General features: G+C 44.7%; 1 protein-coding gene across 1 annotated transcript in view; it reads right to left on the minus strand.

Moving 5' to 3' along the window:
• LOC308332850 (proteasome activator complex subunit 4B-like) overlaps positions 1-16,109 on the minus strand; it is an 87,672-nt gene that overhangs the window by 29,691 nt on the left and 41,872 nt on the right. Inside the window, exons 24-29 of the mRNA XM_080788966.1 lie at positions 15,128-15,183; positions 8,395-8,493; positions 6,931-6,993; positions 4,368-4,463; positions 2,411-2,542; positions 583-792 (exon numbers count right to left, since the gene is read on the minus strand). Coding sequence (XP_080645092.1) covers positions 583-792; positions 2,411-2,542; positions 4,368-4,463; positions 6,931-6,993; positions 8,395-8,493; positions 15,128-15,183 — 656 coding nt within the window. The remainder of the gene's footprint in view (positions 1-582; positions 793-2,410; positions 2,543-4,367; positions 4,464-6,930; positions 6,994-8,394; positions 8,494-15,127; positions 15,184-16,109) is intronic.

The following is a 16,109-nucleotide window of genomic DNA, read 5'->3' on the forward strand; positions in this document are numbered from 1 at the left end:
TGCCAGTCAATGCATGGACACTAAGTTTTTAAGCAAATTATAGTTGTTTAAAATGAATTACTTGTAAATTCATCACACAGACACACACATACAGTAATGTAGATGTTTATTTAAAAGAAAATTCATATTTACATGACGGTAAAATTACGATATTGGGTATTATCGGTATTAAATTACGATATTACGGTATTATCGGTATTCAATATTATTTATATACTCCACGATATTACTGATATTGATTTCAAATATCACGATAAACGGTAATATTGATATATTGCCCAAGCCTAATTACAGCTCACATTTCATATCACATACTAGCCCCCCTAAAAAAATATTGAAAATCGATATACATTTTTAATAAATCGATACATATCGCCGGGATATAATATCGATATATATCGATATATGATATATCGTTATATGCCTAGTATCTTGCCCAAGGACACTTCGACATGTGGACAGGAGGAGCCACCATGGCGATGACTTGACCTTAGTGTATTTGCGTGCGTGTGTGCTCATATGTGTGTGTGTGTGTGTGTGTGTGTGTTGTGTGTTGTGTGTGTGCACGTGCGTGGCGCTCACCGTCAGGTAGATGCCGATGGTGTCGTGCTGGCGGTGGATCCGGTCCGTGATCTCGTCCAGCAGCCGACCGATGGAGGGCTTCTCCAGGCTCATGGAGGGCGACAGGCCGCAGCGCACCAGGGCGGGCCACACCTCGCCCACGCAGTCCCAGTCCCTCGTACTGGCCAGACACACCCCGCTGTACCCGCCCAGCAGGGTGTACAGCGCACCCTGATGGACACAAATGGTACATGGTGCATTTATATAGCGCCTTTTATCCAAGGCGCTTTACATGGATTGTGCATTACATTCACCCATTCACACACAAACACATTCATACACCGATTGCGGCGGAAGCCATGAAAGGTACCAACCAGCACATCGGGAGCAATTTGGGGTTCAGGGTCTTGCTCAAGGACACTTCGACATGTAGCCAGGAGGAGCCGGGATTCTAACCGCCGACCCATGGATCATTGGACGACCTGCTCTAACTCTTGAGCCACAGACAGACAGACAGACAGACAGACAGACAGACAGACAGACAGACAGACAGACAGACAGACAGACAGACAGACAGACAGACAGACAGACAGACAGACAGACAGACAGACAGACAGACAGAGAGGGATCGCATGCAGCACAGAATTATCAGTCTGTCAATCCTTTAAGTTAAAAACACCTAAACTTGTGAAACTAATGCCAGATTTGTTAAAAATAATTACCCATACATATTACATTATATTGTATGTCTTTTGTGAATTCTCTTTGGATATTCTACTGTTAATTAGACTGATGTTAGGTTCTTAGCTTGCCTATGATCCTAGATGACTATTTCTATGCATTTGATGTATTACCTTGTGTTGTCCTTGCTCACTGTAAATCACTCTGGACTAAAGAGTGTCTGCTAAATTGTAAATTGTATAAATTGCCGGTTATTATTGTTTTTACTGCTATTTTAATGACGCCACGGGTCACAGTAGCAAAACAAAAATAAGTTGTCTTTGAACCAGTACAGCACCTTTTCTCTTTCGTCTTGGCGGTGGGCTGAGTGAGGCATTGTTCTGCATGCAGATACAGTATACAGCAGTCGCTACTGTAGCCAGAATGTATGCGAGGAAGGCATTTGCCACAACCTGTTATGCAAAGTAGCCACATTTGGATGCCTGCCTGGCTCATGAATTGCAGGAGCAAGCGTTCTAGCGCGCACGTGCGTTCTATAGCGTGCACACACACACACACACGCGCGCGCATGATGAACATCTGTGCATGTATGTATGTGCGTGAGCCTGCCAAAAGAAATACTGGCGGAACGCTGTGGCGACGCGTGGAGCGACCAGTGCACACCCCCCCCCCCCTGCTTCGCTGCGAGGTGTGTTGTCGTTGTGCACCAGTGGTGTAAAGTAATAAGTACATTTACTCAAGTACAATATTGAGGTATTTGTACTTTACTGGAATATTACCCCCCAGAAGCAAAGATTTGAGTTAAAAAAAAGCGTTCGCTCTGAAAGAACATATTCAAAGATTTGAGCCACATTTTCACGATTAAAAAAAAAAAAAGCAGATCTACAAGCTCGTATAGCGCTATTTTTCAATAGCTAAAGTATAACATAATGCTTTAAAACACCAAAAGGGGTTAAGTAAAACATGTGAGTACTTTTTTCCACCACTGAAAAAAGTAAGTCATCTAGTAGATCTTCTACACGCGTGCGTGGGCATGTGCGTGCGTGTGTGTGCGTGCGTGGCGGTGCGTGTGTGTGTGTGTGTGTGTGTGTGTGTGTGTGTGTGTGCGCGTGCGTGGGCTTGTGCGTGTGTGCATGCGTGTGTGTGTGTGCGTGGCGGTGCGCAGTACCTTGAACTGCTGCTCGGTTCCCGTGGTGTGTTCGGGGGAAAGCAGCTGAAGAACCCTGGGAGTCAGGTCTCTGTAGGAGAAGCTGTATATCCCCAACGCCGTCATCAGCTCAGCCTGCGCCCTGCCGCGCACCTACACACGCACGCACACACGCACACACACACGCAAACGCACACACACACGCACACACAAAAACACACACACACACACACACACACACACACACACACACACACACACACACACACACGCACACACGCACACACACACACACACACACACACACACACACAGCATCACAATCATCTTTATGCAGTCACATCACAGGTTCGCAGGTGTTTAAACAGTGGGGGAAACTCAGTGTTGTACAGTACGTGCAGCAAGCCCCGTCGTTTCTTTCTTTGTTGTTTCAAGAAAGAGAAAGAAAAAAGAAGTGAGGTATAACAAAAGTTATACATATCTACTGTACAACACTCTTGTTTTTATAGTTGAGCTTTTAAAGTCCTTGTTGTTTTTCTTTTGTTTTTTTATTTAAATTTTTATCCCACGATTTTGTAACCCAGTTTTCTTTTCACCCAGTGCCAATTATCTAATGTAATCCTGGGCGCTACACTTCCTCTGCCAACCTGGGGGGGGCAGCGGACTGACCTCATGTCTCCTTCTATGCATGAGGAGTCCAAGCTGCTTATTTTCACCTGACAGAGGGGAATTTCCCCGGCCGGACGTAGCGCGTGGAAGGGACACGTTATTCCGACCAGTTCCTTTCCCCTCCATCAGGCGCCCCGGCTGGCCAGGGGGAGGTAGTTTTAGAGACCAGGATTACGGCATGTTTTTGTGAGGGTATCTACCCTAGGGGACACGGGGAGAACATGCAAACTCCACACAGAAAGGCCCTATCACTTGTTTGTTTTTCATGTCCTGTATTGTATTGTATTACTGCTATATTATTTTAATGTTGTTTTATGACTTAGCTTTTCTTTTTTTCCCCCCCATTGCTCTGAAAAGCACTTTGAGCTGCACAACAGGCGCTCCCAGGCTGTAGAGCGATGCGATCGGTTTTCATATCAATAAACTTCGTCTTTTGGACAAAACTTTGTCTTGGGCGCCGGGCGTTATTAATAGAAAGGACAAAGAACTTTGTCCTGTGCGCTGGGGGTGTTTAACATGTGTGCATTACATTATTCTTTCCACAAAGAAGAAACACCGTGCAGGGAGAGAATAAATATAAATATCATCACTGTACACTGACACAGCCAGGCATACGGTATGAGGTTTAGACATAAGGTGCATGCATAATATAGCAGCTGGTACAGTATATACTGTCAGAGATTTAAAATGGTAAATGGTGCATTTATATAGCCTTTACTCAAGGCCGCGCTATACTGTAAATAGGTTGTGCATTATACATTCACCCATTCAAACACCCAGAGCTCGTGTCAAAGTGTCTCTGAGCAAGACTCTGAACCCCCAATTGATCCCGATGTGCAGGTTGGTGCCTTGCATAGTTTCGGCCGCCATCGGTGTATGAATGTGTGTGTGAATGGGTGAATGAAATGCACAATCTCTGTAAAGCGCTTTGGATAAAGGCGCTATATAAATGTACCATTTACCGTTTACATTCATACACACATTCATACACAGAAGGCCGGAGGAAACCGTGCAAGGCACCAACCAGCACATCGGGAGCAATTAGGGGTTCGGACGGAGTCTCGCTCAAGGTTCAACACCAACTCTGGGGGAGCCCGGCATCGAACTAACTGGAAACCTTCCGCTTCCCAAGAGGCCACTCTACCGCTGAGCCACTGCCGACCGATATCGATCGACATTCTTCAGGGTTTGTTGGTTTAGTTTCCTTGTTTAGCAATGACTGAATGAGTGTGTGTGTGTGTGTGTGTGTGTGTGTGTGTGTGTGTGTGTGTGTGTGTGTGTGTGTGTGTGTGTGTGTGTGCGTGCCTACCTGACTGTAGGCGCTGGTAGACAGCAGCAGCAGATCACAGAGCAGGTCCTGGTGGACCACCTTATATACACTGCCTTCAACCACCAGCTTCCTCATCTGATGGAGAACCCCAAACCAGCACCGTCATCATCATCATCATCATCATCATCATCATCATCATCATCATCATCAACATCATCACATTAGAAACAACATGACAATCCTGGTCTCTAAACTGCCTCCCCCTGACCAGCCGGGGCGCCTGATGGAGGGGAAAGGAACTGGTTGGAATAACGTGTTCCCTCCACGCGCTACGTACGTCCAACCAGGGAAACTCCCCCCTGTCAGGTGTAAAGGAGCAACTTGGACACTCAGGCATGAAGGGAGCATGAGTTAAGTCCGTTGCTCTCCCCAGGTTGGCGGAGGGTGTGTAGAGCCCAGGATCACAGTAGATGATTGGCACAGGGGTGAAAAATGGGTTACAAAATCGCGGGATAAAAAATATATATATAAAAAAAAGAAACAACATGATGTGCTCTCTCTCTCACATTAGCAGGCAACAGTGCAGCACTATCCCTCTCTCTGTTTCTGGCACAACAGCGCCCCTACTGGTACTCATAGTCAAAAACTGGTGCTCATTAACCAACAGACACGGACATTGCTGTTCCTTGGAGTGGTTGCACCACTCAAAAAGCACATGCAGTGTTACTGTTACTTCTTCTTTGTACAGGATTAACCAGGGGTCTGCTGAAGGTACTGTATATGGGGCACAAATCTAATTCCAGTAGAGGTGGGAATACGCTGACAACTTGGCAAAAGATTTGCTCACCGTGCAATCACAAAGCGACACATTGATCGGCTATTTTCGGAGCGAGAGGGAAAGAATTCAGTGCAGGTGACTCCTCCAGTCAATGAACTATACAGGGTTTATAAACCCTAAAAATAATTCAGTGCAGTCGACTCCTCCAGTCAATGAACTATACAGGGTTTATAAACCCTAAAAATAATTCAGTACAGGTGACTCCTCCAGTCAATGAACTATACAGGGTTTATAAACCCTAAAAATAATTCAGTACAGGTGACTCCACCAGTCAATGAACTATACAGGGTTTATAAACCCTAAAAATAATTCAGTACAGGAGACTCCTCCAGTCAATGAACTATACAGGGTTTATAAACCCTAAAAATAATTCAGTACAGGCGACTCCTCCAGTCAATGAACTATACAGGGTTTATAACCCATTCTGAACGGGAACCCGTTTTGGTGCTAGCACTATGTTATGCTTTAGCTATTTAAAAATAGCAGATCTACAAGCTCATAGCGCGCCACCGAGTGGCGCGCTACGAGCTTGTAGGTCTGCTATTTTTTGAAAAATCGAAGAACGACTGACATTTTTTAGAATCTGATCTCGGACCAGAATGGGTTAATCAGACCAGTGTGTGTCCAGTGGAAACCTCGTATGAATCTGATCTCAGGTCAGAATGGGATAAACCCTAAAAATAATTCAGTACAGGTGACTCACTCCTCCAGTCAATGAACTATGGGTTTAAAAACCCTAAAAATAATTCAGTACAGGTGACTCCTCCAGTCAATGAATCAGCTTTATATATATATATATATATTTGTGACCAGATTTGACTGAGAGCCTGCCATCATGCAAATTCCGTTTAATGAGTTAATAGCACAGGCAGACTCTTCACATACTAGAGCATGTCTGAAATAAGTGTCAGAGCTGAAATCGACGATGTAAATATGAAATAAATGCTTAAACATGTATAGCTAGGTGTAATGTTAGAGACAACAGAAGTGAACCTTTCAACTAGGCTGTTTTCTCAACTCGCTGTTTTCTGCAAGACATTATTACTCTATAAGCCATATCTACAAAACTGGTGGGTCAAACTGAACAACCAATGTCAATTTGAAGCTCTTTCATGTGATATGAAAAAACGAAATTAAAAAAAAAAATCCAATGGCAGTCCCTCAGTCAAATTTGGTATATAATATATATATGTATATATATATCTCTTTTTGTAAAATCCATAATAGGGCTCCGTGTTTGAAGGTATAGTTAGAGAACATGGAGGCTCCCTGCACTGGCCACTGGCTCCTGGGGAGAGGCCGGACCTCACCCCATCTGTCCTTTAAAACAGGCTTTGATCACAGCGGCCATTACCAGCCTGTCTGACCTCGTCTGTGAAGGCTGACATTATACCAGCCTGTCTCCTCAGCTCAGTGTTACAGTGGTGGCTCTCCTCCTCTCAGCGGTGTCTGCGACCCACCCAACGCGACCCATTTAATTTGTTTAATGATCAACCGATCGATTGTGCCCTTGGCTATAGGATCAGTGGCATTGACGTGTACTTTGCTTTAAACTACTATTTATCGGTCACACAACGAACACTATTTTTGTCAAGGTTTTTCTTCATTATTTGATGTTATATTATCATATAAATCTTAGTGTTTAATTGCCACTACCTTCATATAGGGTCAATATGATCACCCTAATGTGTGGAGTTAATATCTGTAGGGTCAATATGACCCCCCTTCATGTGTGGAGTTAATATTAGCACCAAGTCTACCAACCTCATGCTGCAGCAACACCCTGTCGATGAGCAGCGCTCGAATGTGACGTTTGTTCCCATGAAGCTGTAAAAAAGTGGGGAAATCCATATTAATCTATTGACATGTGTTAACTCTGTGAGTGTACAAATGTATTTGGTTACATAAATGAGAAAAACAGGTTGTGCATCATCAGCAATGGCTTTCAGTGGAGTGCCAAACCCAAATCAAGTATACATCAAAAAATAGGAATTAAAACGCTAACGTGTTTCGGCTATGCAGCCTTCGTATTTGGTTACATGTTGTGCATACTCTCAGAGTTAAACCTGCAGTCCAGTCCGGTTGTTGGAGGTGGTCTAGCTATTTTACTCGCGACCCGTAGAAATGGTCGCGGCGACAACAACATGCCGACTGCTGTAACTCACCCGGTTCTCCATGGACAACAACATGCCGACTGCTGTAACTCACCCGGTTCTCCATGGACTTCAACAACATGCCGACTGCTGTAACTCACCCGGTTCTCCATGGACAACAACATGCCGACTGCTGTAACTCACCCGGTTCTCCATGGACTTCAACAACATGCCGACTGCTGTAACTCACCCGGTTCTCCATGGACTTCTAACAACATGCCGACTGCTGTAACTCACCCGGTTCTCCATGGACTTCAACAACATGCCGACTGCTGTAACTCACCCGGTTCTCCATGGACTTCTAACAACATGCCGACTGCTGTAACTCACCCGGTTCTCCATGGACTTCTAACAACATGCCGACTGCTGTAACTCACCCGGTTCTCCATGGACTTCTAACAACATGCCGACTGCTGTAACTCACCCGGTTCTCCATGGACTTCTAACAACATGCCGACTGCTGTAACTCACCCGGTTCTCCATGGACTTCTAACAACATGCCGACTGCTGTAACTCACCCGGTTCTCCATGGACTTCTAACAACATGCCGACTGCTGTAACTCACCCGGTTCTCCATGGACTTCTAACAACATGCCGACTGCTGTAACTCACCCGGTTCTCCATGGACTTCTAACAACATGCCGACTGCTGTAACTCACCCGGTTCTCCATGGACTTCTAACAACATGCCGACTGCTGTAACTCACCCGGTTCTCCATGGACTTCAACAACATGCCGACTGCTGTAACTCACCCGGTTCTCCATGGACTTCTAACAACATGCCGACTGCTGTAACTCACCCGGTTCTCCATGGACTTCAACAACATGCCGACTGCTGTAACTCACCCGGTTCTCCATGGACTTCAACAACATGCCGACTGCTGTAACTCACCCGGTTCTCCATGGACTTCTAACAACATGCCGACTGCTGTAACTCACCCGGTTCTCCATGGACTTCAACAACATGCCGACTGCTGTAACTCACCCGGTTCTCCATGGACTTCAACAACATGCCGACTGCTGTAACTCACCCGGTTCTCCATGGACTTCTCCATGGACTTCCTGCTGTAACTCACCCGGTTCTCCATGGACTTCTTGACCAGCGTGAAGCTCTTCCAACGATTGTCGAACTCGTTTCTGTGAGTGCCTCGGAAAAACATGAGGTCACTGATGACCTGTGAGTGGACGGACAGACGGAAAAACATGAGGTCACTGATGACCTGTGAGTGGACGGACAGACGGAAAAACATGAGGTCACTGATGACCTGTGAGTGGACGGACAGACGGAAAAACATGAGGTCACTGATGACCTGTGAGTGGACGGACATACAGACAGAAAGAAAAACATGAGGTCACTGATGACCTGTGAGTGGACGGACATACAGACAGAAAGAAAAACATGAGGTCACTGATGACCTGTGAGTGGACGGACAGACAGACAGAAAGAAAAACATGAGGTCACTGATGACCTGTGAGTGGACGGACAGACAGACAGAAAGAAAAACATGAGGTCACTGATGACCTGTGAGTGGACGGACATACAGACAGAAAGAAAAACATGAGGTCCCTGATGACCTGTGAGTGGACGGACAGACAGACAGACAGACAGAAAAACATGAGGTCACTGATGACCTGTGAGTGGACGGACAGACAGACAGAAAGAAAAACATGAGGTCACTGATGACCTGTGAGTGGACGGACATACAGACAGAAAGAAAAACATGAGGTCACTGATGACCTGTGAGTGGACGGACAGACAGACAGACAGACAGAAAAACATGAGGTCACTGATGACCTGTGAGTGGACGGACAGACAGACAGACAGACAGAAAAACATGAGGTCACTGATGACCTGTGAGTGGACGGACAGACAGACAGAAAGAAAAACATGAGGTCACTGATGACCTGTGAGTGGACGGACAGACAGACAGAAAGAAAAACATGAGGTCACTGATGACCTGTGAGTGGACGGACAGACAGACAGAAAGAAAAACATGAGGTCACTGATGACCTGTGAGTGGACGGACATACAGACAGAAAGAAAAACATGAGGTCACTGATGACCTGTGAGTGGACGGACAGACAGACAGACAGACAGAAAAACATGAGGTCACTGATGACCTGTGAGTGGACGGACAGACAGACAGAAAGAAAAACATGAGGTCACTGATGACCTGTGAGTGGACGGACATACAGACAGAAAGAAAAACATGAGGTCACTGATGACCTGTGAGTGGACGGACAGACAGACAGACAGACAGAAAAACATGAGGTCACTGATGACCTGTGAGTGGACGGACAGACAGACAGACAGACAGAAAAACATGAGGTCACTGATGACCTGTGAGTGGACGGACAGACAGACAGAAAGAAAAACATGAGGTCACTGATGACCTGTGAGTGGACGGACAGACAGACAGAAAGAAAAACATGAGGTCACTGATGACCTGTGAGTGGACGGACAGACAGACAGAAAGAAAAACATGAGGTCACTGATGACCTGTGAGTGGACGGACGGACGGACGGACAGAAAGAAAAACATGAGGTCACTGATGACCTGTGAGTGGACGGACAGACAGACAGAAAGAAAAACATGAGGTCACTGATGACCTGTGAGTGGACGGACAGACAGACAGAAAGAAAAACATGAGGTCACTGATGACCTGTGAGTGGACGGACAGACGGACAATGTTTTCAATATAGGCATTTAGCAGACACTTAATCCAGAGCGAGTTACAGTACGCAAGAACAACACATGGTAATATATTAAATACATGAAAAATAGTCATCAAGAATCATAAGGTAAGCTAAGCAATTAGCTACGGGCTAAGATGCTTGTGGCACGTTATGAAGTATAGGGCTTATACTGTAAGTGGTGGAACAGCTGTGAAATAGTTACAGTAAATAAAGGCTTTCACTCAATCAAATGACGGTGATTATGTAACGTGTGAGTCCCCCCCGTCTCCCCCCCATTTCCATATACTGTATATTTCCTGGGAAGTATGCATATTATTAGGTGGTGGTGGACATGTTGTATGTGAGTCACAGTGGTCTACAGTATAATATGTTATCCATTTCGCTGGTGGAGTGCAATCACTACAGCCTACTTAGAAAACAATTTTCTATGAATACCAAGTGGCCCCGGCCGCTTTTTCCTGTACATCCTGTTATGACAACATGCTTGAATTGCAGGCATACAGTACAGTATAGCTATATACAGTACAGCTATACAGTACAGTACAGTACAGTGACTGCAGCTCAGGGCTCCGACACAAACTGCTTTCTATATGAATACTGATAGTGTAAAAGAAAAGTCATGGTATTTTTCTTTCCTTTAAAACCTTGAGAATTGAGTGATACTGATAAATAGAACACAATCTATTGATTGATAAAAAAAATACTTATTTTGTATATGTCGCATTCCTGAGTCAATAAGCGGTTTACAGGTCAATAGGAGACTCTTTGAATCTACCGGATGCGACGAAAACCAAAAAGAAATCACCCATGAATTCAAGGCTTCATGGGGTGTGTAATTGTACTAATTGAAAGTAGCATTTTTGGGTGAAAATGTGGGTAAGATTTCGTACACAATTCCATGCTGTATTGATGTTGGTACCACAGGAGAGATAACAGGCAAACGTTGACCCAAAATAACAATTCTTCTCCATTCTCTATAATGTGTAGATGTATTGTAAAATAAGTGATGCAGATGTTGAACAAAAAATGTAACTCTAATTTTACGCTCTCAGTGAAATCCAGATTACCGACTGCCGTAGTAACTCCGTCCGCCGCGCAGTTTTTGGTTTAGACTAGTCATTGCAGGTTAGACCAGTCATTAGTCCTACAACTACAACCCTATCTCAAACCCTCACCCTAAACCTAACCTCCCACGGGGCGGGGCAGCACACCTGAACCTAACCTTAACCCATGTCTAACCAATGACTATAGTCTAAACTAAGTATGCACCTCCCGGTATGTAACTCCGTCTGCCAGCCGGTAACCGGCAGAAGGGAGTAGTCGGTATTTTGGGATCTCGCCCTCTCTCGGCCCTGATCCAGAACAGCTTGAGATGACTCTCTCTCTCTCTCTCTCTCTCTCTCTCTCTCTCTCTCTGGCTCTTTGGGAGGGCCAGATGATTGACTCTCTCTCTCTCTCTCTCTCTCTCTCTCTCTCTCTCTCTGGCTCTTTGGGAGGGCCAGATGATTGACTCTCTCTCTCTCTCTCTGGCTCTTTGGGAGGGCCAGAGAGTTTGTCTTCGACAATGAGCTAAAAGCCTCGTTTCTTCCACTTGGCAGGAACACCAAGCGAGAGCAGCAACAACAATACGCTGTCGTCTCTCTAGGGGGAAATAAAGGCATTAAATATGTTGCAGGTTGTTATAGCTTGCTTAAAGAGGGCAAGTGCAGAGCACAGGGTCTGACTGACCAGGACCAAACCGCTGTCTGTTGAGCTGACCTCACAGAGCACAGGATCTGACTGACCAGGGCCAAACCCCTGTCTGTTGGGGCTGACCTCACAGAGCACAGGGTCTGACTGACCAGGACCAAACCCCTGTCTGTTGGGGCTGACCTCACAGAGCACAGGGTCTGACTGACCAGGACCAAACCCCTGTCTGTTGGGGCTGACCTCACAGAGCACAGGGTCTGACTGACCAGGACCAAACCCCTGTCTGTTGGGGCTGACCTCACAGAGCACAGGGTCTGACTGACCAGGACCAAACCCCTGTCTGTTGGGGCTGACCTCACAATGCCACTGGGGCTTTAGACAGAACACCTTTAGTAGTAACTCCTTCTCTGTAAATACTGTATACCTCTTACTGCAAACTGCAGAGTTTAACGATATGTATATTGTATTATTATTCAAAGGATAAGCCCCTCGAGAGAGATGCACCATCTTGTTTTGGTTGATATTATACTGTTGTATCAGTCTATTAGACTGCTGATACTGCACTGCTGCAGGTGCTTGGCTTACCTAGGATCCTATTAGATTAGACATGATCCTAGTCAGATTACTATCGGCAATACATTGGATGTAGGCCGACTACGTACCTCGTGTTTTCCTTGCTTACTGGATTAAGAGCGTCAATTGTAATACGTGCCTAAGTTGTATATAAGTGTATGTCTCAGCCTACCTTAATTGAGTACAATGGACCACAATGGAAACAAGACCCCTGGGGATTTTTGAGTGGCGCAACCACTCCAAGGAACAGCAATGTCCGTGTTAACCTATGTGACTATGTGTGTGTTAACCTATGTAACTATGAGTACCAGTAGGGGCGCTGTTGTGCCAGAAACGGAGAGAGAGAGATAGTGCTGCACTGTTGCCTGCTAATAAGAGAGAGAGAGAGAGAGAGGAGGGGGGGGTGAGAGAGAGGGGAGTTGCACCACTCAGTTCACACGGGTGTGATTTATTTTTTGTGTTATGCTATTAGCGTAACATTTGACTGTTACTACACGTGTGTACACCGTTAACAAACTAAGCTAATAAAGTAATCAATGCACCAATCGACCGGCCGATCGTTCGATCGATGTGAAAACCAAAAAAAGCCATTCTGGAACAAATCAAAGAGGGAGAGAGAGAGAAAGGGATTAATGGATTAACCCATTCTGGGCGGGAACCCCTTTTTGTGTTAGTTATTATGTTATGCTTTAGCTATTGAAAAATAACAGATCTACAAGCTCATAGCACGCCACCGAGTGGCGCGCTACAAGCTTGTAGGTCTGCTATTTAAAAAAAATCTAAGAACGACTGACATAAAAACATAGCTTTTTCAGAAAACTGTCAGGATGTAGAAGACATTTTTAGAATCTGATCTCAGGTCAAAATGGGTTAAGAGGACGTCTCTTGGCGTGCTTCTTTTTTCAATCTCTCTCAGGAAATTGCAGTCACCTTTTGCAGGTGGAGTTAGTCTAAAATTGCTCAGCGTTGCCAGACACAATGAATCACAAATATTGATTGGGGTGGGAGTGGGGATGGGGGGAGGTGGATGGGGGGGTACTGAACAAAATTGGAACGGTGGACTGCATGAAACCGGTTCCCCTGTGGCTTCATTCATTCCGCCGTGACCCCCTGGCCGGCAGAAGACCGACTCCATATAGCGCTGCGTTGGTTATTTGACGGCGGTTGAAGTTAAAAGTGTTTTAATCTAATCAGCGCTCAGCAGCAGGGAGCACGGCGTGTAATTTATTATTGACCAACATTTGGGGAAGTGATCAATGAGGAGCAAGTGAAAAAAAGACCAGGCCCTCCAGAGCCTATGTAGTTTCACACGGGGGGGAGATGCGTCTGGCCCACACAGGAAACTTTCTGTTTCACGTATTAATTATATAACGGAAAAACAAATTGATTGAAACAATGAGATGAAAACAGGGTCCAATAGTCATGAGGATATTAATATGACACTGTCATATTGACGATGATGTCGGTAAGCAAGCAGGATTGTATCTGAATCTATTTCTCTGCGTTTTCATGATCAGATTTGTGTGTGTGTGTATATATATATATATCTATCTATATTGTGTTGCATTGTGTTGTAGGACACTGGTTCTCCAATGCTGGGTCCATGGACCACCAGGGTTCCAAATGGACCCTTAATGTTCTGTAACTCTGTGAGTGTTACAGACACTTGCCCTTTCCGGATCCTGGAACAGAGTTGTGCAAAAACCATCACTCAAGTCAAAGCTGCTATAAGCAATAAGATGTCAACATTTGAATGACCTTTTTTAGACAGCCAGCAATGGGTAAAACGCTCCCAAACAATGTAGTCTCTGTGACACATCTAGGGGCCGCAATTGGCATTCAAAGATTTTCCTATCCACACTTTTCCTGGGCTGTGTGTGCTCCAGTTCCTGTCGATTTGATCCAATGAAAGCCAATGAAACTGGTCAGATGACCAATGATATCCAATGAAATCAACAGGAACTGGAGCACACACAGCCCAGGAAAAGTGTGGATAAGCTTTGTCATTGGTCGATTTGCCTGTCTACTTCCTGATTGGGTTTTTTTTTTTTTTTTTTTTTCGACCAATGACAAAGCTTCTAGGAAAATCTTTGAATGCAGATTGTGGCCCCTAGATGTGTCACAGAGACTCAATTGTTTTGGGAGCGTACTCATTAGCTGGATGTCTGAATACCAAAAAATAATAATAAAGAAATGATCAGTACATTTTTGAGAAATATTGCTTATAGCAGCTGAGAGCCACACCGTAACGACAGTAACGGCGCAGTTACAACTCCGCTCTGATATACAATGTATCTTTGGCGTCACATTGGAGACATCAGTCATCTCCGAATATGGGCACGTTTCAGCTCGCTCCTCCAAAGACCCCACTGACCTCACTAATATATTCATTATTAATTCATAATTTGTTAAATTGGAAAAAGGGCTTCGTTAAGACCTCCATTATATTATCATGGTCAATGCCTGTGTGAAAGGTGGGAGCGATTGGTGCAGGCGGTGAGGAGATACGGCGGTGTTTTCTGACAGACAGACACTCAGACATTCAGACAGACAGACGTTGACTGAAGTATAGTATGATGATGATATGATGATATGATGAGGATATTGACTTTTATATAAATATAAAAATATAAAAGTCAAATCTTCTCTTCTGGGGGTCTCTTTGCAGATGGCAGCCAAATGTCATATCAATCTGGGGTGTCCTTGACTTGAAACTGGCACTGCTCTCCACAAACAGACAGTGTGTGTGAGAGACTGTGTGTGTGTGTGTGTGTGTGTGTGTGTGTGTGTGTGTGTGTGTGTGTGTGTGTGGGTGTGTGTGTGTGTGTGTGTCGCAGAGAGAACACGGACCTTTATGATGACAAACAGTGACTTGGTGTCGTCCTCGGAATGGTCCAGAATGTGATCTGATTGTCAAAGAAGAGAACACACTTTAGTATTGATATACAGTGTGCATAGAAACATGAGTCTGTCACAACTACAAGGGCACCAAACACATACACACGCACACGCACGCACGCATGCATGCATGCACGCATCAGGAGCCGTGTCAGAATAAGTGGTTTGGACAGACTCGCACATCAGTATTTCTGGAAATTTCTATGTCCTAAAGCGTTAGGTTCTTGGGAAATGGAAAAGAAAAAACTAACAAAGCGGCTTTGTATTCCCACGAATCCAAAATGTAGTTAGTTATTATTTAGTCACAAGTGCTCGTATTGACCACCAATGTGTAACTGTGACAGAATTAGTGGCTTATGAAAATTGAGCCCAAAAAATAACTTTTGCTCAATAAATTCATTCCCTGTGAATATTTAAAGCCTCCCATCTGTTGCAGGTCCAGATGCAGCCTGACGTTCTACTGTGATTAATCCACACGACTAACAATACGTGACCTTCGTCTGGCGCAGGGAGCCAGATAAACACGTTTAGAGGCTACAGTATTTTCACTGTCACACAAGTTCAGAGTTGATTTCATCGACTACCTTTTTTCACTGACGAAAACTACCGTAAACGGAAACTAAATGAAAACTAAGCTATGACGACTAAAACTAAGACTAACACTTAAAACATTCCCAGGTGACTAAAATGTGACTGAAACTAAATTAAAACTATTGAAGAGACTATGACTAAAACTAAAATCTGCTGCCAAAAACAACACTTATGCAGAGATAACAGCAACCGATAAAAACAACAATTCTTCTACATTCAAGTAAAAAAAAAAAGTGTTAAAAAAAAGTGTCCATTTGGTTACCAACTCTCCATTATTAAGCTGGGGACCACCTGGAACCCCCTGAAGGACCACTGATCTAAACAGTTACTGCACATTAAAATA

This window comes from Protomyctophum bolini (assembly GCF_963924005.1).
Source record: "Protomyctophum bolini genome assembly, chromosome: 18".
Classification (NCBI taxonomy): Eukaryota; Metazoa; Chordata; class Actinopteri; order Myctophiformes; family Myctophidae; genus Protomyctophum; species Protomyctophum bolini.